Source organism: Oncorhynchus mykiss, chromosome 26, assembly GCF_057628025.1.
Source record: "Oncorhynchus mykiss isolate SJ-2025 chromosome 26, ASM5762802v1, whole genome shotgun sequence".
Classification (NCBI taxonomy): Eukaryota; Metazoa; Chordata; class Actinopteri; order Salmoniformes; family Salmonidae; genus Oncorhynchus; species Oncorhynchus mykiss.
The window spans coordinates 37,963,205-37,980,274 of NC_143047.1; the positions used below are offsets into that span (position 1 = coordinate 37,963,205).

Sequence of the window (17,070 nt, forward strand, 5' to 3'; positions counted from 1 at the left end):
GTAGATGGAAACGTGGTAGATGGAAATGTGGTAGATGGAAACGTGGTAGATGGAAATGTGGTAGATAGAAACGTGGTAGATGGAAACGTGGTAGATGGAAATGTGGTAGATGGAAACGTGGTAGATGGAAACGTGGTAGAAAAGTGACCGTTCATGAAACGTGATCATGATTCAGGGCGTCAGGTAGCCTAGCGGTTAAGAGCGTTGTGTCAGTAACTGAAAGTTTGCTGGTTTGAATCCCCGATCAGACTAGGTGAAACATCTGTAGACATGCCCTTGAGCAAAGCACTTAACACTAATCGCTCTTGTAAATTGCTCTGGATTAGAGTGTCTGCTAAATCAGCAGATCTCAAACTTCTCCTCGGCGACCCCCAGTCATTCCAGTTATTTGATGTGTTCCAGAGTTAGCGCCCCTGATTCAACTTGTTAACTAATTAGGTGAAAAAAATCTGTTGCTCTGCCGTTGAGCAAGGCACTTAATCCTGACTGCTCCAGGGGTGCTGTACAGCGGTTACCCTGTTCATGACCCCCCTTCCCTGCGGGTGTCTCAGGGGGATTTGGGATATGCAACAACAAAAAATGTCAGGACAAATATATCACCCCCCAAAAAAATTATGATTCATTATCAAGCCCTTGAATAGGTGAATCAGGTGAGCTAGTTCACAGCTACAACAAAATAATGAAAAGTTTGTGGGTCCCGAGGAGAGTTATGTTACACTGTATTTTATTAGGATCCACATTAGCTGTTGTGAAAGCAGCAGCTACTCTTCCTGGGGTCCACACAAAACATGACATAATACAGAACACTAATAGACAAGGCCAGAACTATATCAATTTAAAAATGGCACACGTAGCCTACATATCAATACATAGAAACGATCTAGGTCAAATCGGAGAGAGGCGTTGTACCATGAGGTGTTGCTCTATCCGTTTTTTAAAACCATGTTTGCTGTTCATTTGAGCTATATGAAATGGAAGGGAGTTCCATGCAATAATGGCTCTATATAATACTGTACGCTTTCTTGAATTTGTTCTGGATTTGGGGACTGTGAAAAGACCCCTGGTGGTGTGTGTGTGTGTGTGTGTGTGTGTGTGTGTGTGTGTTGACTATGCAAACAAATTTGAATTTACAACACATGAATGTTTCTTATAAAAAGAAGAAGTGATGCAGTCAGTCTCTCCTCAACTCTTAGCCAGCACCAAATAATGTAGTCTCCTCAACTTGTTCAACAGCCGCACCATTCATTACCAGATTCAGCTGAGGTCTAGAACTTAGGGAATGATTTGTACCAAATACAATGCTCTTGGTTTTAGAGATGTTCAGGACCAGTTTATTACTGGCCACCCGTTCCAAAACAGACTGCAACTCTTTGTTAAGGGTTTCAGTGACTTCAATAGCAGTTGCTGATGCATATATGAAGCATCACTGTGCTAAATGTAATCAATCCATCCATACCCATTCTGCCCTGTCCTTTCTATGTGCACTGAGCTATAAGAACAACGGCTATTACTCCAGTACAGCAGGTGGCAGTGCAATGTCGGTTACGACGTTTCAGCCAATAAATGAACCATGAAAAAACAGAGGCAGTGTTTACGACTTTTTTACGACAAAATGTTCTTACTTTTCTCTGTTTACGTCCTAGTCCTGTTCAACACATATATCCCTAATCTTTGTCGTGGCTCAATGTTATTACTTTATTAAACCTAAAATGTCTAAACTACATTCGTTGAATGCGTTTCTTACTGCCCGATTAACTGCGGCGGCTGTGGATATATTCGGGGCAGTGGAGAAGACTATAACAGCGTACCAGGAAGAAGTATCCAGATCAAAAGTGGAGAACGACCATCTACGGAGGCTGTTGCTAGATTTCGGTTTCAAACCTGATAGAGAATCACAAATACCAGGTGTGTAACACGAATCAGCAACCTATGGTTCTGTAAACATTATTACGATTATTATCTAGCTAGTTAGACAACTGTGACAACCATAGGACTAGTTAATGACTGCTGAACTGTACTGAACCTCGATTGTTATTAGCTAGCTAATCAGGCATCGGAATTAGATAGGGATCACTTCTCACTGCACTCTATAATGTTAGTGTGAGTCTAGTCTGTAAATGTGTTGCGAGCTAAGGGGAAGAAGTAAAACTGAAGTGTGTTGATATATCTCAATGGTAAGTAACTTCCCCATCTTTCCTTTCAGACCCCCAGCAGCTCACTGTCTCTGTCTCTGGAGAGGAGGTTCCCTCTAAGCAGGAGTGGAGTGATCAAGAGGACACAGAGACCATATTCATTCCCCCCTGTGTGGAAAGTGCCAGTGATCAGGACTCACCCCAGAGCTCATACCTTTACCAAATTGGGAAGAACAGCAAGAGGGACTCTCTTCCCACCAACTCAACAGAACCGATCAAAACCAATCACGATGGAGAGGACTACGGGGCATCAGAATCAACCAGTAACTCTCAGACCATGTCAAAGTCAAAACATACACAGGCAAAGAAAGGACAAAGTCCTCTTGACACTGGGATAACCAGTGAGCTGAGAGCACCAATGGTGGCTCACACAGGTGATAGACCATACAAGTGCCCTGTGTGCAGGAAAAGGTTTACTAATAACAACCATTTAAAAACACATCAGAGAATTCACACAGGGGAGAGGCCACATTGGTGCACAGAATGTGGTAAGTGCTTCAGCCGCAAGGGGGATCTGGGCACACACATGAGGACTCACACAGGAGAGAAACCGTACCAGTGCAGCGTTTGTGGCAAAAGCTTCAGGCGAAACCGACTGAATGAGCATATGAGGGTACACACAGGGGAAAGACCCTATCGGTGTGCCGACTGTGAGAAGGGCTTTATTTCAGTAAGTGACCTAAAACGCCACCAGCGCATTCACACGGGAGAAAAGCCTTTTCGGTGTGACAGTTGCGGAAAATGCTTCAGTCAGATGACAACCTTGAAGAAACATATGAGGACTGTTCATAAGAAGGTTCAATTGCAGAGCAGTGAGGAAAGCCCAGATCCCTGCTAGCATTAGGGACTCCTGTTCATTTATGTGATAATGGCAAACAGCACAGGACATATGTTATGTTAACCTTGGTACCATCTGCGTGTGCCTTAGACAATTTCTCTGACTATTGCTGTCATTCATTCATGCAATTTTGTGTGTTGTAAATCTCTTCTACAGAACAGTTGCTTTCTTTCAGGACACTGCTCTAACACCAAGATCTACCAGATGACAATCATCATGTATTGTTGTTACTTGACATTAAAGTGGATATACTGGGGGCTTTCAAACTCTGTGCCAACATTGATAGAATTAAATAATAATATTTTTTTTGGGGGGGGTCTTATTTGTCCTGTTGCACACAAGTGTGTAATGGAAACGTGTTTGTTGCATATCCCAACTGCCCCTAAGACACCCTCAGTGAGTGGGGCCAGGGTCACCATTGTCCAGCTCCCCTGGGGCAATTGGGTTAAGCACCTTGCTCAAGGGCCCAGCAACAGATTTCTTTCACCTTGTCGGCTCCGGGGATTCAACCCAGTGACCTTTCAGTTGCTGGCCCAACACTGTAACCCCGAGGCTACCTGCTGCCCAAGTTTGGAACAGTCACAAATCCCTCGCTAAAGCAAGTGCAGAAGCCTGCAACTAACTCATTGCCATGTGACCAAACTCTTGGGGTTGTTTTTACACATCCAGATTATGCCTAGTCCTGGATCATAACATACTTTCAACAATCTCTTCAACAAGAATGATTTTGAATCCAGGACTAGGTTTAACCTGTATTCGGGAAACCGGACCCTGGTATTTTCGTTTGAGATGTTTTGTCAGGCCTAATGTTAGGTTGTTAATCAGAGCAATGAACTAAAGGGACATACTGTCCAACACACTGTTTGTCATATCCTGTATGTACCCTGAATATACATACACAAAGACATCTATCAAGGCAAAATAGTTACGTTGTTTTTTATTATTGTTATCTTTATTATAAATGTTAGCTTTTTCATTTGTTTATGTAACCCACTTTATCATTTATTATGATTTACGTAGATAAAGTAGATAATTGCATTCCATACTTGAATTTTATAGTCAAACTGAATGTTCCCCATTACTTCTGTGCGTGGCTGACTTGTTCAACAGTGTCATGAGTTCTTCAGCTCAGCTAAATATTGTAAACTAATATGTAGTTTATCAAGTTATGTAGGTAAGATTTTGTTAATTCATTACAGATTATATCGTTATCTATTACAGATGGACTTTGTACTACATTATATTCATCTATTCAAATATGAAGTGCATGAGCCTACAACCTCTTGACACAACCAACAATCTTGGTATTTTCCTTTGAGTGTCTTTGCTTTTAGTATGTTTTCATAATCAGAGCAATGAAAAAAGACATACTGTGTACAACACCTGATGCATGCACCTTAAATATGCACAAGAAGTCTATGAACTACTTCCCCGACAAGTCATTCTATTGGTCAATTCAAGTAGCAGTACGAGGCGTGAGAGCAAGTATCGTTCTCCATTGGACGAGAGCAACTTGTTGCTTCAAACCGATTTCAAACAGCCAACGTGCGCGCCCCTGTCTCTCCAGCTCCCGAGCGCCGCCGTCCACACCGCGCTTTCGTCGATCCAAAATTCCGTCTGTCTCACGTGCTTTGTGAATATAAAAGCTCTCTTGTTTCCCTTCATCATGTCTAGTGTGTCACCAGACAAACGGCGAAAGATGGAGTCGGCGTTGGAGCAGCTGAAGAAACACACAGTGGTCGTGGCGGACACCGGAGACTTCAACGGTAACAGATTGGATTGACCGCTATGCACTAACGTTACTAGCCAAGGCTAGACAGGCATTCGCTAGAACACATTGATGTAACATGTTGCAAGGTTTATAGCTGCGTCAACGTTATCTACTTATCGTAGTCTGCTCGAATATTAATTCCGATAAACTTCTATGTTTTTAGCTTTTAAATTAATGTTGCTAGCTAGCTGTCGTATCATGTTTGGCTAATAATTAACTTACTGCACTTGTGGCTAACGTTAGCTAGTTATGACCACGGCTCTTGCACGTTCCATACATTGCCACTTGGTCGCTAATGTTGATTAACTATGGGAACTATATAGTTATGCGTTTCTATTTTCAGGTGTTGTCTAATTTAGAAGACGTTGTGAGCTATCAAACAGGAATTGCAATTTTAAAACAATGACTTACTCCTGTCAGGGCACGCACGTTAACGCTGTCACGCCCAACTACTCAACATTGGTTCTCCCACGTGAAACTAATGGGTTTTAGTAAAATGACACTAAATGCAGAGGACTACCTAAAAGACCGTTCAGCGTAGTTGGTTAGCTATATGATTTATACAAATGCCATGTTCACTGCCCTCGACTGACATTACTGTCTCCCAGATTAAGATAACTGGTTCCTCTTCCGTTTGAATAAGGAAGTAGGAATGATGTAATCCGTTAGTTCCATTGTGGTGTAAACCAAACATTTCCTCATGCTTGCACTGCAAGTCAGGATGACAAGACAGAAACGGTTTACCTGCCACAGGGTAATGTTAACCAGGCTGAAATGGGGCACACTAAGTGGATAGGCTTTGATGACATGCTGCTTCAGTCTACACAGAATGTTTATTCTCAGGATAAGTGAAGGGGTGTTGGAGCTTCACAGGTTTTGTTCCCTGAATGCAGTAGTCTTTAGGACAGGGTTATTTTCAAATGTTTTTGCTCTCTATAGAAAATACACTGTTGCAGGAACCTGAAGAATGTGTCTATAGGACCAGTCACTCAAATGGTCTATGATTCTGAAGATTGACCAAGTTATCTGTGACCTTGCTTCATGCCTCAGCATTGTGGTGAAAGGAACCTTGATGTACCCATAGGCCTGATTTCCATGTTGTGAAAGGGTGCCCTTGGCCAAATCCCATTGTGAAAGGACCTCACTGGCCAACTCTTGTGCGATGCAGTGCATTCATTGGTCAACTGGTTTGAAGACTGAAACTCTAACTGCAATACTGAAGGACAGTTGAACCACACCAGTTAGTATTGTATGTTGCTCTTCTCGTGGTGCTACAGTCATTTTACCTGTGGGTCATACCAGTAGGATTAAAACAGGAACAATCACTTTCAAACTTGATCAAGTTCAATAAACTCTTGTCTGGAATATAGTGTGATATATGGATGTTTGTCCATATTGCAAAGCTTAATACCTTGTCTACCTTAACATAGCTAAATTATTTAAGCTGACTCGTGATGGCTTTTAAGTGTTCTCATTGACAATATTTTGCTGGCATGCAGAATGGTGAACAGCTCGGTAAGTTGTACAATTCCTCAGTTATCCCAATGATGGGGAGGGTGTAAATTTAATCTCTTTCAATGGAATAAATGCATCAGATTACATTGGCACAGAACATGCTTTATCTTGCCAGTTGCTGTCTTTGTTCAAATGGGGGTGGTTAGTGTGTCTTATCTTAGGGTTGGTCTCTGTGTAGGCTTACATGACGGGACTGATTTAGCTAAGCCTTATTCCTTCAAGAAAAGACCTCACCAACAGACATGAGGGCTTCTGCTATGAGAATTACTAAAAGAAACAATCAATGAAAAGTGCCTCATAACTTTTCTCAAAGGAACACACATGGCATCTACTTATCCTTACATGTAAAACCCACACATGGCATCTGCAATATTGACTGGTTGCAAGCACAAGCCTGTTCAAACTGAGCAACCCTTTTTTTTTTTTTGTCCCTGTGAAATTTGTCAGTGCTTGGTTAAAAGTGCAACCCTGTACTCTTCCTGAACCATGTGGGAAACACATGGTCACTAGTGTTTATGCATGGCAGTCATCTGGTGTGCATAACAAATGGGAAGTAGTATACAAATTGCAGGAACACTTTAGCCTGAGGTTGCCCTTTTAACATGCCATGTTACTCTAACTACTTTTGTAATCTGTGTGGTTACTGCACACTCTAACTCGGTGTTACTGCACACTCTAACTCGGTGTTACTGCACACTCTAACTCGGTGTTACTGCACACTCTAACTCGGTGTTACTGCACACTCTAACTCGGTGTTACTGCACACTCTAACTCGGTGTTACTGCACACTCTAACTCGGTGTTACTGCACACTCTAACTCGGTGTTACTGCACTGTGGTAATTGCAGATGTGGCACATAATCATTGAACTATAGTGAAAAGGACAGGAACTTTGGTTTCTAATTGGGTGGGTCTTACTAATACATACATTCTATATAACTACCAGGTATTTGAAGTGCAGGCTTAATCCACATATCTGACCCCCTGGGGTATGCCTCAAGCTCTCATTGAACAGTTACACAATCTGTCTTGATAAAGTGAATCCAAAGCTCTTGATGTGGAGAATTGTCTGCATGTTTTTCCACAAACACAATATTTTCTGACTGCCTGGTTATCCAATCTTTCTCCAAAGACCTCCAACAGATAATTCAGTTACCAGAAGTTTGTACTGTTCATTCACAAACGGCTTGTTTGGATATGCTATTTTGGATTGTTTAATCACTGCCAGTAATACATAATGGTGATAACATGGGTGGCTGTGGGAATGGATTGCAAATCGCTGCATGTGACAGATCCAGCCATAAGGACTGGCTAAAAGAGTAGGGTATTTGACCAGAATGAGATGGTGAGAGCCTAGAATGTGTTAGTTGTTTTCAGAGAAACACAGGGGGCCTTTGTGCTTCATTGTGTTGCCTACTCCCTGTCAGTGGCAGAAGCTTGGCCAGCTGGTCTAAAGCCCATCGCCACAGGCCTCCCTCAGTGTAGCTGACATGGCATATCACAATGATGGCAGTATACTAATCAAAACTGTAACTGGCGAATACCCTGACCGTAGGCTAACAAGGCTATAGTAAAGGCCCTCCAGTGCAAAGTAGGAAAAGCAAAACAATTGGTGTAGCCTAGTGGTTAGCACGTTGGACTAGTAACCGAAAGGTTGCAAGATCGAATCCCCGAGCTGACAAGCTAGTTAACCCACTGTTCCTAGGCAGTCATTGGAAAATAAGAATTTGTTTGTAACTAACTTGCCTAATTAAATAAAGGTAAAGTACTTTGTTTTTTCATTCAAATTTACCCCAATGTCGCACTCTGTATTAGACCTCCTAGGATGCTTCATTATTAGGCTACCTCACAGGCTAAAGGGATTTAACCTTGACTGTTTAATTTGAACATCTGGTGTCATTCTTCTACTGCAGTGTTGCAGGTACAATGTTCTGCTTTAGTTGAGGAAACTGCTGTTGGCTTGTATCTACAGCAGAGGTCACTGTTTGAGACCAGTGCTTCTTGACCCATCCAGAGTTTTCTCTAGTTCTCTCTCCTGTATAAGTGACTATTCAAAATAGGCATAAGCAATATCTGCATAGACCCTTTACTGAGTTATTTCACAGCTACACATCTCAGGATAAGATTGGTGAATGAAGTTGTGTCCTATGAAGGCTTGTATGTACCTTGGGACTGAAGGCGTCCACAGGCTTCCCAGACGAAACAGTTCGGTTGAGTTCCTGCATATATTATTTTTTTGTTCATTTTTTGACTTTTCTGGCGGCAAGCTGAAGTTTAGAGCAAAAGTCTACGCCCACTTGTAGGTGATTGGTCAACAGTGGGGTTTCTTCAAAGTTTTTGTTCAATAAGTGGCACTTTTTTCATTGAAATACTGCACCAAACAGTTCATGTAAAATTGTATGAGGTCTCCTTGGCAGAAACATCACTAAGAAATCTGTCATTTAATGTTTTTCAGATTCATTCTGATTGATTTTGAGGAAGTGTACTGGCTACGGTGTCTCAATGGACAAACTGTACTATGGCCACCTTCTCATTTTTCATGCGTAGGTCTAGTGTGGCTATGAACACCTAGTGTTGTGAGCTGTTCTTAACTTGTTGTCTATCTCCCACTTCTCTGAACAGCCATTGAAGAGTACAAGCCCCAGGATGCCACCACCAACCCCTCCCTCATCCTGGCTGCTGCCAAGATGGCCGCCTACCAGCATCTGGTCGACCAGGCCATCAAATACGGCATCGCCAAGGGCGGGTAAGATGGGCACTCTGAAATGTTTACAACCCCTACCGTTTCAATGATTGAAATAAGCTCATGTGATCATATTGCAACTCTGCACTGCTTCTAGATTTTGTATAGTAGTTCAGTGACTCCACTGACCTCCCCTTTTAAACAATGGGATTTCAAGTGAACAAAGAACCAGGCGTTTTCCCTTTGCTCAAGATAAGTGTTGACAATGCAGGTGCCCTGAGGGTGCTGATCAGTCTGCCTCGCACATGCCTGCAAACTACATGTGTTTCACGGTCGCTTCGTCCCGTTATGAACATTGTCTTGGTGACTGACAACTTTGAAGTGTCCATTTGCAACTGGCACCTATCATTTAGTCTAAAGAACAAATATTTCCAAGCCACTAAAGTAAATCTGAAGACATCAGTTTTGGCTTTCCTATTCATTATTTGCCTTGTTTAGAATGTTGTATTTCCAAGCCTCTAGTGCACTTTAGAGAATAATCAATGCCAAATCGAATGCATTGAGTAGGATTGAGGTGAGAACATCAATACTGGAAAGTGAATGAACATTTAAAGTTTATTACAGCACTTAATAAACTGGATAGTTTGAGCCCTGAATGCTGATAGACATTCCACAGCTGTTGACCTGACTACCACCGGTATAAACTTTAATTTTTTTACTGCTCTGATTACTTTAAGTTTAATCGCAATAAGGCACCTTGATTTGTTATGTGGCCAATTATGCTACGGTTTGTATACAGACACTTGTGTCGGGCATTAGAACAGCCCTTAGCTGTGATGTATTTTGGCCATATACCACACCCCCTGGGTCTTACTGCTTAAATATGCACATTAACAACACCTGCTCTTTCCATGTGACTGACCAGGTGAAAGATGTGAGCCCATGTTGTCACTTGTTAAATCTACTTCAATCTGACAGAGTTCAGTGTCAAATCTTAGAGCCTGTTGTCTGGGCCTCTGGCAGTCTCTATGGGGTGCCACGGTTCAATTCTTGGGCCGACTCCTCTGTATATATCGCTCTTGCTGCTGGTGAGTCACTGATCCACCTCTATGCAGACGACACCATGCTCTTCAACCGTATGCTACCGGCCTGCCCGTCCAGCATCACTACTCTGGATGGTTCTGACTTAGAATATGTGGAGAACTACAAATACCTAGGTGTCTGGCTAGACTGTAAACTCTCCTTCCAGACTCACATTAAGCATCTCCAATCCAAAGTTAAATCTAGAATTGGCTTATTTTGCAACAAAGCATCCTTCACTCATGCTGCCAAACATGCCATCATAAAACTGTCCATCTTACCGATCCTCGATTTTGGTGCTGTAATTTACAAGAGCCTCCAACACCCTACTCAACAAATTGGATGCAGTCTATCACAGTGCCATCTGTTGTCACCAAAGCCCCATATACTAACCACCACTGCAACCTGTACGCTCTCGTTGGCTGACCCTCACTTCATACTCGTCGCCAAACGCACTGGCTCCAGGTCATCTACAAGACCCTGCTAGGTTAAGTCCCGCCTTATCTCTGCTCGCTGGTCACCATGGCTGCACCCACCCGTAGCACGCGGTCCAGCAGGTATATCTCACTTGTCACCCCCAAAGCCAATTCCTCCTCTGGCCGCCTCTCCTTCCAGTTCTCTGCTGCCAATGACTGGAACGAACTACAATAATCTCAAACTGGAAACGCTAATCTCCCTCACTAGCTTTAAGCACCAACTGTCAGAGCAGCTCACAGATCACTGCACCTGTACATAGCCCATCTGTAAATAGCCTAAACAACTACCACTTCCCCTACTGTATTTATTTTGCACCCCAGTATTTCTACTTTGCACACATCTACTGTCAAATCTACCATTCCAGTGTTTTAATTGGTATATTGTATTTACTTTGCCACCATGGCCTATTTATTGCCTTTACCTCCCTTATCTCACCTCATTTGCTCACATTGTATATAGACTTATTTTTCTACTGTATGTTTTACTCCATGTGTAACTCTTGTCGAACTGCTTTGCTTTCTTGGCCAGGTCGCAGTTGTAAATGAGAACTTGTTCTCAACTTGCCTACCTGGTTAAATAAAATCAGTGTAGACAGGGAGCAGACTGGTCAAGGAGGTGGGGGTGCAACTCAATGTCTGGTGTACTCCAAGTGATTACTTGGTTAATAAATCCTTAGTCTACTGCTGAAAGCTATGCTCACATGTTTGCTATGCTTGAGGTATTGCACCTCACCAGTATCCTGTTCCTGTGTCATCAGATCTGAGGAGGAGCAGGTCACCAACACCATGGACAAGCTGTTTGTGAGCTTCGGCCTGGAGATCCTGAAGAAGATCCCAGGCAGGGTCTCCACGGAGGTAGACGCCAGGTACAGGAAGCCTCCTGCGCCGCTCGGGCCTACACAAGTCGCTCATGACGTGCTTTGTATCTGTCGACACCAGCTATCAGAATAACACCCACTCATACATTTTCAATATAAATGTCTGAACATAGAAATTGATAATGGCTATGGGGAATGTTTCATATGAAATTACAGGTAAAAATACATTTGATTCCACAAAGTAGCTGAATAGACTTGGTGCCTCAAATGCAACCTGGAGCCTTTACAGATCAGGGTAACAAATTGATAAGTTGACTCTCTCACTGAACAAAGTCTTTCACGTTCACAGCAGAGCCTCAGACTCAAATGACTGGTATGGAGTCCACATAAAACGGCTCTACCAAATAGTAAGCATTTAATATTTAGATCGACTAACTCAACCTCTTCCACTTGACATTAGGCTTTCGTACGATAAGGATGAGATGGTGTCTCGGGCCCTGGGGCTCATTGCCTTGTACGAGGAGGCTGGTATCAAGAAGGACCGTGTTCTCATCAAGCTCTCCTCAACATGGGAAGGCATCCAGGCTGGCAGGTGTGTGAGATGGGGGGGGGAACATGAGTCATCTACCTTAGAGGCATTTTGTCACAGTAAAGTAGAATATTTTCAAAACATGTTTGTTTTGCCAAAACTGTAATTTGATGCAAATGGTTAAACAATTTGCCTCCAACCTAGAAATAATTTTAGTGTCAATCTAATAAATGTTGGCTTTGACAGCCATGGAAGCACAGTGAAGCTCTGCTGTTAACTGTCCTTTAATGTGCCTGTCAATGTGTGTGTACCTGCAGGGAGCTAGAGGAGAAGCACGGGGTCCACTGCAACATGACCCTGCTGTTCTCCTTCGCCCAGGCAGTGGCCTGCGCCGAGGCCAAAGTCACCCTCATTTCACCCTTTGTGGGCCGTATCATGGACTGGTACAAGGAGAACACTGACCAGAAGAGCTACGAGGCCCATGAGGACCCAGGTATGGGGCTGACTGAGCCACCATTTGATAGCATGAGTGTTAGCTTCTAAACTTTAGGTTGTCCTCAACAGTCCCAGACCTTACGAGTATAAATAAGATGCCTGGCAACATGGGTGTATTGACTTCATTACTGCACTGGAGTGGCTTTATTAGGCATAAACATCTTTATTTTGTTCTCTTCCCTCAGGTGTGATCAGTGTGACCAAGATCTACAACCACTACAAGAAGTATGACTATACCACGGTGGTGATGGGAGCTTCATTCAGGAACACCGGGGAGGTCAAGGCCTTGGCTGGCTGTGACCTGCTTACCATTTCCCCCGGCCTACTGGGAGAGCTGAGCAAAGACCACAGCACAGTCACACCAATGCTCACGGTTCAGAAAGGTAACAGGACTCATTGCTACCCCCTACAGGATACTAGTATGACCTCACTGCCCCTCCCTGGAACAGTTGAGAATGAACATGTGTTTTGCTAGCACATTGTGGTTGTCAGATGTGCTGAATACTGTGAAATGCTTACTTATAAGCATCTATCCAACAATGCAGTTAAGATGACATTTACTAAATAAAATAACAATGAGGCTATATACAGGGGGTATCCGTCCCGAGCCAATGTGCGGGGGTACAGGTTAGTCCATCAAAACAGTCCTGGTGGCCATTTGATTGTTCAGCAGTCTTAAGGCGTGGGGTAGAAACTATTAAGGAGCCTTTTGGACTTGGTGCCCCAGTACAGTAGCAGTGAACAGTCTGACTAGGGTGACTGGAGTCTGACAATTTTTTGGGGTGGGTGACCTTCATCTGACACCGCCTCGTGTATAGATCCTGGATGGCAGGAAGCTTGGTCTCAGTGACATACTGGGCCGTACGCACTACCCTCTGTAGCGCCTTTATGGTCGGCTGCCGAGCAGTTGCTATACCAGGCGGTGACACAACCATGCTCTCGACGGTGTAGCTCTTGAACTTTGAGGATCTGGGGACCAATGCCAAATTTTCAGTCTCTGGGGGGGGGGTCGTGCCCTCAACTGTCTTGGTGTCTGGACCATGATAATTTGGTGCTGTGGACACCAAGGACCTTGACATTCTTAACCTGCTCACCTACAGCCCCGTCGATGAGAATGGGGGTGTGCTCGGGCCTCTTTCCTGTCATCCACAATCATATCCTTTGTCTTGAGCACGTTGAGGGAGAGGTTGTTGTCCTGGCACCACACGGCCAGTCTCTGACCTCGGTAAACTTAAGGCTGGTGTTGGCGTTGTGCTTGGCCAAGCAGTCATGGGAGTACAGGAGGGGACTGAGCACGCACCACTGGGGATCAGTGTGGCAGATGTGTTGCCTACCATTGCCACCTGGAGGTCCAGGATCCAGTTGCAGATGGAGGTGTTTTGTCCCAGGGTCCTTAGCTTTGTAGGTGGTCCTTTTGACCAGGTTTTGCAAGGACAGTGTGGAGTGCAATAGCTTGCATCTGTATGTGAATTGGAGTGGGTCTGGGGCAAAGTGCAGGCCCTGGGCATCTCAATCTGGCCCGTGAGACTTAAAAAATATTTTTTTATGAATATGACCCCGTTTCCCCAATTTGGTGGTATCCAATTGGTAGTTGGTCTTGTCCCATCACTGCAACTCCCGTAAGGTCTCAAGAGGCGACAGTTGAGAGCCGTGCGTCCTCAAACTCGACCCGGCCAAGCCACACTGCTTCTAGACACAATGCCTGTTTTTAAACCAAAGCCAGCCGCAGCAATGTGTCAGAGGAAACGCCGTACACCTGGTGACTGTCAGCGTGCATGCGTCCAGCCTGCCACGAGTCGCTAGAGCATGATGGGACAAGGGAATCTTGACCTGCCAATTGTGCGCTGCCTCATGGGTCTCCAGTCACGGCCACCTGTGACAGGGCTTGGGATCAAACCCAGGGCTGTAGTGACACCTCGAGCCCTGCAACGCAGTGCCTTAGACTGCTGCGCCACTCGGGAGGCCCCCCACAAATAGATTTTTAACAGACCATTGGTCCCCCAAAAGGCAGCCCTCAAATTCAAAATCCTGATGTGGCCCTCAGGCCTATGTTTGCCCATCCCTGGTCTAGGGTTCCTGGGATGACTGGCCTTTTCAAAGTACTTCATGGCTACTGATGTGAGTGCTACTGGGCGGTAGTCATTTAGCCATCTTTGCTTTCTTGGGCACAGATTTTTGTGTAGATGTCAGGCCTGGTTTCCAATATGTTACCGGTGTTTGCCTGGCTTAATGAACCAATAGAATAGTGTTAACTGCAAACCCTGAACATATTGCACCCCAGGCAGTCTAGTGTGAACTCTGAAAGTATTTGAAGTGTTTCAAATGGTGTTCCATCTCAGGTCTGGTCCATGCCGGTGTCGTTATAACATTGGTTCATATTCTAATGGAACTCTCACTGCATCATATGGGTTCAGTGATGCAGTAAATATACTATCAGTGATGTATCATGGTTGTGACAGAGGGTTACATGTTATCTAAGCACATGGAAGAAGCTCTCTTCCCTTATACTTTAACTCTAGATTGTATCTTCAGGACTCCTACACAATGCTGTGACTAATCTGCATTCTCACACTCCGGCTTTGTTTTGAATGTTAACCTGCTCAAAGCGTCAGATGGGAACAAGGGGCTGATGGGAGGGATGTGGGTGTCATGCACCAGACACAATGTTTCCTCAGAAAGCAGAGGGTAACCATGTACTGTATGAATAAGCACTAATTCAAGCCAAATATTTTGGCTACTTTTAAAACTTGAGTTTTGTTCAATTAAACTTTATTTTAAGAACAATTTGAATTGGTGCGAACTGTCATGCAGTTCAAGGAAAGCTGGTGAAGTAGGTCTACTTGGGTGACCCCTTGCGGTAGCATCTGAGCCCCATAAGTTACTGTTACACACTAGCAGGTCAAAGACCAAGTTTTTGTTAGACCCCTCCTAAGGAGAACTTGCTGAAGCCCCTTCAACATTGGTTATGCAGTCCTCTGAGTAGGAATGTTTCATAACCATTTTGTTTATTAGTCTCAACAATTTGAACCGTGGGCAACAATGGCTGTAGTTCACAAACCTACAGAGCAAAACCAAATTCATTATGTATTTAGGAACTCCTGTGTATTTCAATGTCTGCTTTATCTTTGAGGCTTCTTAAATGGATGCTCATGTCTCTTCCCCTGGGCCAGGTCTGCATTGAAAAGGGGTATTTATCCTGCATCCCAGTGCAGACATTGTTTCCTTCATTATACATCTGAAACCATTGAGGGGATAATGAGCTCCTCTCTAAGTAAAACCATATGCCGTAAGCATTCTGGTAGATTGCAGCCATACTACCAGTCCTTCAAAGGCCTGGGGACGGGGACAACATAATCACATTGGACCAAGGATGAATTAAACTAATGGCAATTCCTTACATCTCACTTTTTTGTCCCCTGTTTAGCCAAGGCCTGTGATTTGGAGAAGGTTCACCTGGATGAGAAAGAATTCCGCTGGCAGCACAACGAGGACCGCATGGCCGTGGAGAAGCTCTCTGACGGCATCCGCAAGTTCGCTGCCGACGCCATCAAGCTGGAGACCATGATCAAGGTGAGACCGTGACGGGAGCGCTGAGGTTGTAAATATTTCTGAATGACCTGTAAAGTAGCAGGAGGTGGAGTCTGGCGGAAAGTCCATGTAGGAACAGCAAAAACTATTGACTGATCTTAATGTTTTTAAGACTTGTTTGGAATAAAGTAATGCTGGACATGGTGTCCTGCAGGTGACACGTCGACAATTAAGTTCCCTTGCCTTTGTTTCCGTTCATATGGTTGTTTCCCTCCACAGGAGAAGATGCTGAATGTGAAGAACGGCCAGTAAAGAGGGACCAGATGTTCAACCCTCCCAGCAGGAAACGATGACTGTTGTGCAACAACCACCACTGGGGCCCCAAGGGACCAACTCTCCCACCTCCCCTGACCCCCAAAGTGGGACCCCCTCAACATGAATGACTTGCCACTATAGGCCTGGATTGACTCTAATTTACTGTATTTTTGTCTTTACTCAATGCAGAGATTGATTTAAATTGTGAATCCAGCACTGATGCAATGCTGTTTTTGTTACTTGCAGCACTGTAGATTTGGTCAGAGGAACGAACACAACGGTCAGGCTCGGTCCAGTCTTTTTACGCATCAGCCCTTTAGTGATCTAGAAAAACAACTTCAAACTGTAACAATTATGAACATTCCTCAGGAAAATGATTTAACAGTTTCACAAATTAAACTCTTTCCTCAGTGAACCTGTGTTCTGTCCTGAATGTTTCACTAAGCCAGGAGTGGGTATAACAGTTGCTGAAGCTTCTTTGTTTTAAGTCTTCCTCTGGCTTACTTGTTGACGTTGCATAAAACTCCCCATTAAGAGATGCTTTGGGCATGAAATTAAAAACATGCTAAATGTGGGTGGTTGAGTAACATGGGATTTGGTCCAAATATGCTAATATTTGTTGGTAGTGGCTAGTTTAACTTAGTGTGGATTGCAGTCACTGACAATTATTGAAGTATTCTTTATACTTCTGTCTAGAAATCAGTCCATAATGTTACTCCTCAAACCATTTGTTCTGTCCTGCTGCATATCCTAGTGAGGTGTGGTCCAATTGCTTAAGCCATAATTAACAAAAAAAATGCCATTTACTTGGCTTAGTTTCAGTTTGTGCTA

General features: G+C 43.9%; 2 protein-coding genes across 2 annotated transcripts; both read left to right on the forward strand.

Moving 5' to 3' along the window:
- The first annotated feature begins 1,586 nt into the window (after window positions 1-1,586).
- LOC110526101 (uncharacterized) lies at window positions 1,587-3,952 on the forward strand. Its single transcript, XM_021606724.3, has 2 exons — window positions 1,587-1,905; window positions 2,204-3,952. Exons 1-2 carry the CDS (start codon window positions 1,710-1,712, stop codon window positions 3,028-3,030), a joined length of 1,023 nt encoding a protein of 340 aa, XP_021462399.2. The 5' UTR covers window positions 1,587-1,709; the 3' UTR covers window positions 3,031-3,952.
- Window positions 3,953-4,488: 536 nt separating this feature from the next.
- Window positions 4,489-16,657, forward strand: taldo1 (transaldolase 1). The gene is made up of 8 exons (XM_036963426.2): window positions 4,489-4,796; window positions 8,938-9,061; window positions 11,313-11,420; window positions 11,833-11,964; window positions 12,219-12,394; window positions 12,582-12,779; window positions 15,821-15,966; window positions 16,204-16,657. Exons 1-8 carry the CDS (start codon window positions 4,697-4,699, stop codon window positions 16,234-16,236), a joined length of 1,017 nt encoding a protein of 338 aa, XP_036819321.1. The 5' UTR covers window positions 4,489-4,696; the 3' UTR covers window positions 16,237-16,657.
- The last annotated feature ends 413 nt before the right edge of the window (window positions 16,658-17,070 follow it).

Bases quoted from the DNA above. Each gene is read 5' to 3' on its own strand.
- LOC110526101 (XM_021606724.3), top strand. From the start codon at position 1,710: ATGTCTAAACTACATTCGTTGAATGCGTTTCTTACTGCCCGATTAACT. The intron at 1,906-2,203 runs GTGTGTAACACG...CTTTCCTTTCAG, and splicing joins TAGAGAATCACAAATACCAG to ACCCCCAGCAGCTCACTGTC.
- taldo1 (XM_036963426.2), top strand. From the start codon at position 4,697: ATGTCTAGTGTGTCACCAGACAAACGGCGAAAGATGGAGTCGGCGTTG. The intron at 4,797-8,937 runs GTAACAGATTGG...TTCTCTGAACAG, and splicing joins GGACACCGGAGACTTCAACG to CCATTGAAGAGTACAAGCCC. The intron at 15,967-16,203 runs GTGAGACCGTGA...TTCCCTCCACAG, and splicing joins AGCTGGAGACCATGATCAAG to GAGAAGATGCTGAATGTGAA.